Below are 10,023 nucleotides of genomic sequence, written 5' to 3' on the forward strand. Positions count from 1 at the left end.
ACAAAAGTGCACGCTCGTATTGTGGAAGGTGGTGAGCTCAGTGGAAATGAGGAAAGCAGAAATATTTGTTTGAAAAGTAGAAATCTGAGAAGTCTCCCCTGTGAATATTGGTAATAACTCAGTAGTGTTGTTAACAGTAATCTCAGGCGCACGGTTTCGCCCACTTTTTGTTTCGGCATTGTATTGCTTACCCGCTTCTCCCTGCCGGCCTCGACCGAGAGGCTTTGCCACCGCAGTATGGTGCAACCTAAAACCAAAATAATTTCTGTGTCTGCCTCCTGCCTACTACATGCTCCGATAACAGAGGAAAAGAGATGACTCATCTCTGTTGTGAGTAACTGCTCATGTTCCCCTTCTCTCTGGATGCTGCCCACTTGATGCACATAACCAAAAAATCCCTGAACTCCCAAGCCCGCGTTCCCGGAGCCAAGGCCTGGCAGGAGTGGGGTGAACACTCCCGCGCCATCGCACTTGGGGCGAGGGGAACGTGTGGTCGGGGATGCGAGCCTGCATCAGCAGCGACGGGAGGCTGAGGGCGATGCTCGTGGTTTCCATCTCCGCAGCTGCACAAGACGGTGGAAATTTGGGGTGGCGTGTGTTGTCAGCGGGGGCTGCAAAAGCCGTGGGAGGCCTCCAGGGGCAATCTTGGAGGACAGGGTGCGAGGTGGCATCCATGCCCATCATCCCCATCGTCCCCATGCCACCCCATCCCCATCATCCCCATTATCCCCATCATCCCCACCCCAACCCCATCCCCATCATTGTCCCCATCATCCCCATCCCACCCCAGCCCCACCATCGGCCCCATCATCCCCGCCCCGGCGGGGATCCTCGCTCCCGGGCGCGGTGGGGCGCCGGGCGGGGAGGGGCGAGCCCCGAGCCCCGCCCTCTTCGCCCCGCCCTCTTCGCCTCGCGCCGCCCCGCCCCGGGCGCGGCCACCTCCCACCGCCCTTACGGGAAGCGCGGCCCCGCCCCGCTGCGACCCCGGCCCCGCCCCGCTGCGGCCCCGCCCCCGCGGGGGGCGGAGCCGCTATAAGTGCCGCTGCCAGCGCTGCCGCCCCCACTCACCGCCGCGCCGCCCGCCCAGTCCTGGCCGTGCCCGCGCCTGCGCCCGCTCCGCCGCCCGCCGCCCCCCTGCGCCGCCGCCCGCCGCCCCGCGGCACCGCCATGATCGTGGAGAGCAGCCGGGACGCGGCGCCCGATGGCGGCGACGGCGGCGCCCTCAGCAGCCCTATCAACCTCGCCTACTTCTACGGGGCCTCTCCCCACTCCAGCGAGGGCAGCTGCTCGCCGGCGCACTCCGCCCCGGGCTCGCCGGGCTCCGACTCGGACCTCTCGGTGAGCAGCCGCGGCGGCGGCCGGAGGGACCCCCGGGGCGGCGCCCGCCCCGCGCTGCAAGGTACGGCGTGCCCCGGCGGCGGTCCCGGCCCCCTGCGCCCGGGGGAGGGGCGGTGGGGGAGGGCGCGAAGCCGCGGTTCCCGCTCCGGCGCCGCCGGGCGAGCCGCGGCGAAGGCCGGTCGCGGACCCTTTTGGGCTTAGAACCCCCCGGAGCGGTGAAGAGCGGGAGCTCGGCGTCGGGCAGGAGCGTTTCGCCGGCGCAGCGTGCCCCGCGCCGGGGTATTTCCAGCCTTGCGGGAGCGGGCGGGGGTTCCCCGGTGAGGAGGCAGCGGCGGGAGCCGCCGCCCGGGAGGTGGCGGAGGGGTGCGGGGGGGCTTCGCCTCGGCTCTCCTCCGCGAAAGCGGGGATTTAGGTGGTTTTCCGCAAGCGTCCCCGTTTTTACTGATTTTTTCTTTGTTTTTTTTAGCGGGAACGGAGTCAGTGGCTTAAATTCGGGTTTTGTTTTCGTGTCTCAACAGTTGAACAACACATGGCGGGGGGAAAGCAGCACAGAGGACCTTTCCAGGGCGTCCGTGTGAAGAACTCGGTGAAGGAGCTCCTGCTGCACTTCAGGAGCAGCAAACAGATGTCCTCGGGCTCCGCCACGGAGGAGGGCAAGGTAACCAGCATTTTTCGGCACTGACATAGTTGCTTTTAATGGTTACTGAAGTTGGTAGTAAAAAAAAAGGCATGCGATAACGCTAGAAGCGAGCTTGCTTTATCTGATGAGGATGGAGTCAGTGTTTTTCCTTTACAATACGTAATGGAAGAACAGAGCTGGGAAGAAATTAGTGAGAAGGTTTGCTGTGGGAGAAGGTGGCGCTTAAAAACGTTCTTAATAAGCTTTATTTTCTAAACGGAGTTTGGATAACGATACGTTTGTGTTCTGAAACCACAGAAACTCCTTGTTAACTCGAATGAGGTCATTCAGTGTAAGAGTTAGGGAGTCTTCTCAGCAGAGGATTGTTTGTCATGCTGTTGTGCTCCTCTGCGTGGAGCGCACAGTATAAAGGCAGACCCCTCCAGTCTGAAAAGATAGAAACGGAAAAAAATATAAGATGTTCTGGGAAGACTAAAGGAGATTTTTGTCTTTTTAGAATAGTCTTTCTGAGCGTGTGTTTGCAGGGTTCCTAGATAAGTGTTGTCACAGGGAAATTTTTCCATGGCATTGAAGAAATATAAGATTGGCTGGCTTATGTTTTTTTCTTTAAATAAAAATCCTCAGACCTCAGTAAGGAACAGTGTCTTTCTCTTTCTCTAAATTTTCTTGAGTTTTGTGGTATTGTAACAAATAGCTTAAAAACCCTTAAGAAAAATTGGTGGTTTTCATTTAAGTTCCATAAAAGTATTTCCATTTTCTAACCTTAATTAAAAGCAATTAAATTAGGGTTAGACAATCATGTACTAGAATTATTCAAAGGTATATTCTATGTTTATAGAAGCAAGTCTCTGCTTCTTTCTTCTTGGTTTTGTGTTTTCTTTCCTGAAATAACATTATACTAATAGAATAATTGGATTTTTCTCAAAAGGCACAAGGAGGATTGGTGAACTACGAGCAGTACACAGGTAAAACCCCTTTCTTTAAATACCCTGCAATAAGATTTTAAAAGTTGATTGTAAGAGTAACTTCCAAATGGATTCTAAATTCATTTTCTTTTCAGCAGAGCTGAAGAATGTACTAGGTCACAGGGGCAAAAGAAAGGCTCCTGAGCTCCTTTCTGATGGACCTTCTTTCAAACGCCAAGCTAATGTTCACCCACACCTCCTGGTAAGTAACTTTTTCTGCGCCTTTATTTTTCAGTTTGCTTTGCGTAATCAGAAACTGCCAGATACAGTAATACCTCTTAACTTTCTGGGCCTTGTTTTGATTTTTCTTCTTTTTTCCTGACAGACACCACCCCAGACACCAACTTCTATGGATAACATGGAGGAGATTCATAAAAACGATCCAAAGCACGACAACAATTCTGATCTGCTTCAGAACATTATAAACATCAAGAACGAGGCGAGCCCTGTTTCTCTGAGCACGGTGCAGGTTAGCTGGTTGCACACTGTCTCCAGTCACAGCTCGCCTGGTGAGCAGTACCAGGACAGCCCGGGAACACAGGCTTTCTCCCCGTCCCAGAAGTACCAAGCCTTCCAAGATCACACCTCTCAGCATATGCTTGACCCACCGCAGCATTACCAGTTCCCTCCATCCCAGAACCAGGATTTGTCACAGAGCTATCCTTCGGATGCCTCCCTGGAGTACAGGCCGTTTGCTGCCAGTGACCAGTCTCCTGGCTACCAGCAGAATACCTTCGAGAGCCACGAACTGCAGTACTGCCCATCGCAGAGCTTCTCCTCCCTCTTGAATGACTCTGAAGGCTCAGAGGGCATCTCTGCTCCCCTCCAGCCTCTGGCCAGTGCCCACCCGCAGGCTGATATTGCCCCCCATGCTCCGAACTTCAGCTTGCTTTCCAATAACATCTGTGGTAGTCTGGAGCGCAGTGTCTCTCTGGCTACTTTGAATGTCTCTCTACCTGAGCAAAACATCGCCAGAAGCACGACGCAGCTGGGCAAGTCATTTTTTCAATGGCAAGTGGAGCAGGAGGAAAACAAACTGGCTAACATCTCTCAAGACCAGTTCCTTGCGAAAGACTCGGATGGAGACACGTGAGTGCTGTTTGTCTTGGTGTTTCTGATGTGGAAGGCTGTGGAATGTTTCTGTTTGCATTTTGGTGGACCATGGGGTTGTAATGGAAGCAGTTCATTAGCAGTGTTTGTGCCATGAGTGCAGTAGTTTGGCTAATCAAGTGAAATGTGTGGTCTTGCTGATGGGCTGCAATGCACAGAGTTGCAGCACGCTGAGTAGATAAGGTGTTTGTATTGTCTAATTTCAGGTACTTATTGTTAGACTTTTATCTAGTAAATGGGGATGAAAAGATTCTAATTTAGATGCTTTAAATTGCCCTGGGAAGAATGTGCCTGTGTTCCTGTCTTAGTCACCCAGAGGAGGTCTGAAGTTGGCATCGTAACACTGCTCCCATATGTTTAGATCTCTGTAATGACTTGAGCCTGGGTTTGTATGGTGGTATAACTCTGTTTCCCCTCTTCCCCGCAGCTTCCTTCACATTGCAGTTGCCCAGGGCCGACGAGCTCTCTCCTATGTTCTTGCAAGGAAGATGGCTGCCCTGCACATGCTGGATATTAAAGAGCACAATGGCCAGGTGAGGTTCTCAAAATCTTTGCACCTGCTTTGTGCACCTGAGTGCTTCTGCATGTCTGGACCTTGAGGAAGATGTGGTGAAATGCTTATTTAATATTAACTCCGAGATTTAGCCTGCATACTAATATTAACCTTGAGCTATTAATATTTCTTGGGATCACCTTGAGCTGGTAAAACTATGTGCTCTGCTTCATTTGTCCTGGCTTCCTGGTATTCATAATCGCTGCTTAAATAATACCAGGTAGCTAGGCTTTTTATTTGTTTTAGTTGCTCTTTCCTGTTAGAGATCAGATGACTAATAGTTTAAATTTTCTTCTCGATGTTTGCAGAGTGCTTTCCAGGTTGCTGTGGCTGCCAATCAGCATCTCATTGTGCAGGACTTGGTTAGCTTGGGGGCTCAAGTCAACACCACAGATTGCTGGGGTAGAACACCGTTGCATGTTTGTGCTGAGAAGGGGCATGCCCAGGTCCTTCAGGTAAGAACCAGGCAGGCGTAGCTCTGCCCTGGCTGTTAACGCTTATACTTCGTATTAGTTGTCTTGGGAAACTCTGAAAACACCACTCCTCTCTTTATCTTTCTCTCTGTGTAGCCTTGTGAGAATGTCTCGGGGCTCTACAGTAATGGCTTAAAGTGAGACTGAATTTCACATTAAGGTTCTCGGCAATGTTTTAGAGTAATTTGGTGGAATCCTCTAGTCTACAAAAACAATAAATAAGTCTCTTAATGCTATTATTTATTGCAACTTCATTGCAGTTAGACTGTATACCAGCTTGAGGAAGCAATATGTGGTTTGGATAAGACCTAAATGCATACCTGTTCCCACTTTTGTAGGCAATCCAAAAGGGAGCCATAGGAAGCAATCAGTATGTGGACCTTGAGGCAACAAACTATGATGGTGAGTAGTTGAGTTTATAATTTACAGAGTTACTGGATGCTACAATGTTTTATGGCTGCTGATGTGAATTGTTATCCTGGGTTGAGAAGCAATAAAACGGAGTATATCTTTGCCAGGTTGAAATTTACAATTACAATTGAAATTACATTACAGTTGGCATATCTGTCAGATAAAACCATGGTTAGTCTATGCCTGTCAGGACCTCTTCCCTCTTACATGCGATTGCTGTGTTTGGCATGGAGAGTGTAGGTGGTAATAGGCTGTTGTTAAAAATGCGTGAGTGCCAGCGATATGTTGGTGGATACAGAAGCCAGAATCGCTGACACCAGAGAGCTGTTTTAATTGAACCACTTTCCATATAATAGCTCTTTCTAAAGTACATTTTGTAAAAAAATACATCAGAAATTGATTCTTTTATTATCTGCTGGCTGAGAGCTCACAGTAGGTTGCTACTTAATTCCTCTGTCGATAGACAACCCAAATCCCGAGCCATTCAAGAGCAATCCCTGTCACAAATGTGGAACCATCCCTGGGCTTGACAGGGAGAGAAGCTCCTTTATCCATCCTTCAAACCAAGCAGCCAGTCAATACTTCTGTATTGCATTTGTTCATTAATGATGATTGATTTTTTTTTTAATGTTAAGGTTTGACAGCATTGCACTGTGCTGTTCTGGCCCATAATGCTGTGCTGCATGAACTGCAAAACAGTCAGCCACCTCACTCCCCTGAGGTCCAGGAGCTTCTGCTGAGAAACAAGAGCCTGGTAGAAACCATCAAGACTCTAATACAAATGGGAGCCTCTGTTGAAGCAAAAGTAAGTATAGTGGCTTTGTCTGAAGTGCCTGATCCAGAGAGAATGTGGAAGCAGAACATGTCCCTTTCTCCCATGCCACATCTTAGCTTTATTACAAAGGACGTAGACTAATTTGAAAGCTTCCCTACAGCTTAATTTACCCAAGTGGAATGATAATGTTGCATTTATTCAGAACAAGGTATTATCAGTGCAAATGAACCATGGGGAAAGAGGGAGATGACAGTAATTTCTGGGTTAAGAATGATGCTACGCTGGCTGCAGCTGGTTGTGTCTTAAAAGTAAGAATATGTTTGGAGCACTCTGAGGTATCTGTAGGAATAGGGTGCTGATGATACCTTGTTCTTGAACTGCCAATTTTAATTAAAAACTGCTTCCCTGTCCAGTTTAGGTCTGTGGTAGGCCAGATCATTACTTGGTATAACATTTGATATTTTGGCTATGTAAGCTTACTGCCAAATGAGATCTGGTCCATTGTTCATTAGATATTCATACTAAAATTTATATTCAGATTGACTTTCAGTGAACTGTAGTGCAAATATGTTTGTTCAGCTCTGTGCAGTTACTCTGCTTTCTGTTTTATTTGTCGGCATGTTCACCCTGGATAGGTGAAGCACCTTCAGGGAAGACTAACAGTTTCTTTTTTGACAGGATCGCAAAAGTGGTCGCTCAGCTTTACATTTGGCAGCAGAAGAAGCAAACCTGGAGCTCATTCGTCTCTTTTTGGAGCTGCCCAACTGTCTCTCTTTTGTTAATGCAAAGGTATGATGATTTTTCTGGAATGCAGATATAATCTGGGATGTGCACATGTGTGGCACTGTGAGTGTTCTGAGACTCGTGCTCCTGCCTTTCCTTCATGGAGTTACTTTGTCTTCTCCAGGCTTACAATGGCAACACAGCACTCCATGTGGCTGCCAGCCTGCAGTATCGAGTGAGTCAGTTGGATGCTGTGCGCCTGCTAATGCGTAAGGGAGCTGATCCAAGTGCCAGAAACTTGGAGAATGAGCAGCCAGTTCATCTGGTTCCTGATGGCCTTGTAGGAGAACAGGTAAAAAACCAAACAACCCTCTCCTCTGCTCCCATGTGTCCCGATCTACACAAAAGCCTTATTCATCTCCAAAAGTTTCTTTTGGGTTTTGAGTTGCAGCTTTTAAGGAAAAGATTTAGCAAATGCTATTTTATTTAGGGATCTTTGGTTTTAATGTCAGGATCAGGCAGAATATACAAAGACCTGAAATTATAGGTTTCACTTGAAGCTTTTATTCTTTCCATCTCAAAAGCTTTTTCCTGTCAAGCTAGTTTTTTTTCTCTTTGTAATCTTGCAACATACTGGAGGTAATATCTCTTCTCTTGTTCATCTTGGTATGGCCTGATGTCATGCTTTTGTTGCTTGTCATAACTAGTAATGGCAGTTCTTAGGCCGGAATAACAGATGAAGAAAATCCCTTTTCCTAGGAGCTATACAAACACATGATGAAAAAGGTGACTCTTGACCTAAGAAGCTAATAACTTCAGCAGCTGAGGAATTCTGTTGCCTTTCATTGGTTCAAATGCTGTAAAATTGGATCAGTTTGGTGTAACTGAACTCAAAACTTAGGCTCAGATAAATAAGGAATGCAGAACTGGGTCTAGGGAGTTTTTCAGATTGACTCACTTTAGGATGATGAATACTAATGTTTTGTCTTTTTCTCTTCTCCAGATAAGACGTATCCTAAAAGGGAAGGCGATTCAGCAGAGAGTGTCGCCATTTTAGGCTCCATGTTTCTTGGAGTTCAGCAACTCACACTCACTGTCAGTCAGGCAGTCCTAATGTATCTGTAAATAGACCATTTGCCCAGTGTGGGCAAATGTTAGTTGTTTCTATGAAACAAAAGTATTTTGTTCACTATCATATAGTGGGTTATATAAGAGTGAAAAAAAAAAAAACAAAACCAAAAGCCAACAATCAAATTCCTCTGAGGAAATGGGAATGTTTCATTCCCAAGTACGTGGAACATTTGCCTGGATACCTGGATTTCATAGCTACGGCAAGACTGATTTTATTTAAGCAGCCATACAGATAACTTCTGGACAAGGACAATTCTACAGGAAACATTTTTATTTAGAGAGGGCTGATAACATGTCAACATTGCAGAGTTTTTTTTGTTGTGTTTTTAATAACACTTAAATATTAAGTGCAAGATAAGTATTTTTGAAGTTGAACATTTATTTATGTAACTTTGTAGCTTTCTTCCAGTATCTTGTGCATGATTGTATATAGTCACTGGCATTATTGTACAGCTGTATAGTTCTAAGAATCTATTGATTGCTTGGGGAATGAACTGAAGAAACAAGTTCCTTGATCTTGAACTTGCAAATTGCATATAGAATTTTAATACTATACTGGTGCAAATCAGGTAAATTTTGTTGTTTTGAAAGACTGAAGATCGAAAGTACAGTTAAGATAGACTGTCCATAGCACTGATTTGTGCATGCTTTTGGAGTTGTTAATAAAACACGAAAAGCCATGATTCTTCAGGGGACTGTATCAATTTTTCTCATACCCAATAGAGGTTTTTCTTTTGATGGGACAATAGATTGAGGGAGAAAGATCATGACTTCCATAGTGTATATAACTTTGTTGTACTTTCAGGAATATGATCCTGATTCAGTGAAAGTATTTGGCATGTACTTAACTGTTGATGCATGCTGGAATCTCTCCATGTTAATTATAATACTTCAATATGTGTAAGCCCCACTAGTGTCAGTAGGACTTAAGCACATGCATAAGTAGTTTGCTGAATTGGGCTCTAGTTAATTCTAGAGACTTAGTGTTTTTCACCTCCTAAGCAGAGTTAGTCCATTTATGGTTTTACCTTATAGGTATAGTGGTTAGCCAAGTAATATCTGAAGTTAACATTTTTATATTTTTTAATTATGGGTATTAATGCAAAATGTATACTAATGATGCTGTATACTTGTGTTCTGTTGGAGAAAACTTCCTCCTCCTATCACTTTCTGAACGATCCATGCTGGGCTATAATCCAGTAATATGTTCTCTCTTTGGTCTTTGCTCTAAAACTGTTTTTGCATCACACGCAATTCTCTGCCATAACTGTTTAATTAGTCTGATTGTGCTGTTTTGACAAAGTATGTCTTGTAGACAAGCTTAAGTGAAAAACATCTGGTATGTGGAGGCCTAGTTGTGATGTGTTTCTTGAAGGGTCTCATGTAACTTGTGTTTGAATAAACATGCTAATTAAATTTTGGTGGTTACTGTCTGTGATACAAATAATGTATGATGAAATCAAGCTTGATAAAACTGATTTAGCATGGTAATACTGTGAGACTGCTGAAGGTCTATCTGTTAAGGATGAAATGAAGTCTTTCCATCCCACTGTTCATGCTTTCTCTTGTTTGATGCTGGTTTTGAAACTGGTGCTTGGGTGTGTTGGGTCATGCACCATGCAGTTGTATTGCCTGTCTGTTTAGTAGATGTGCCCCAAATAGAGTTAATAGTCACCAGCTTGTCCAAATTGCAGGCTGTTACCTGAACGCTTGTCTTTCTGTACTTGAAAGAATGACAGCAGGTCTGACAATGTCATGTTTTCCCCATGACTTCCTTGCCTTAGTCCTTAATTCTTGCAGCTTGGGTACATGTAGTCACCTTAGCACAGGTGAAAGTCTGCCTGAGCAAATGAGGCTGTACACAGGGGGAAGGACTCTCCTTGCTTCCCAAATAAAAGGATGGG

General features: G+C 45.9%; 1 protein-coding gene across 4 annotated transcripts; it reads left to right on the top strand.

Annotated features, from left to right (window-relative positions):
* The first annotated feature begins 1,078 nt into the window (after positions 1-1,078).
* NFKBIZ (NFKB inhibitor zeta) lies at positions 1,079-9,521 on the top strand. 4 transcript variants are annotated; one of them, XM_072884286.1, is made up of 12 exons: positions 1,079-1,399; positions 1,857-1,996; positions 2,907-2,943; positions 3,039-3,145; positions 3,269-4,032; positions 4,481-4,586; positions 4,915-5,061; positions 5,418-5,481; positions 6,126-6,295; positions 6,944-7,054; positions 7,173-7,340; positions 7,992-9,521. In XM_072884286.1, exons 1-12 carry the CDS (start codon positions 1,168-1,170, stop codon positions 8,043-8,045), a joined length of 2,100 nt encoding a protein of 699 aa, XP_072740387.1. In that variant the 5' UTR covers positions 1,079-1,167; the 3' UTR covers positions 8,046-9,521. The 4 variants fall into 4 exon arrangements, with proteins under 4 accessions (XP_072740387.1, XP_072740397.1, XP_072740401.1 ...); XM_072884296.1 differs by having other exon boundaries at positions 3,042-3,145; XM_072884300.1 differs by having other exon boundaries at positions 1,079-1,338; positions 1,805-1,996.
* The last annotated feature ends 502 nt before the right edge of the window (positions 9,522-10,023 follow it).

This window comes from Ciconia boyciana, chromosome 1 (genome assembly GCF_034638445.1).
Source record: "Ciconia boyciana chromosome 1, ASM3463844v1, whole genome shotgun sequence".
NCBI lineage: Eukaryota > Metazoa > Chordata > Aves > Ciconiiformes > Ciconiidae > Ciconia > Ciconia boyciana.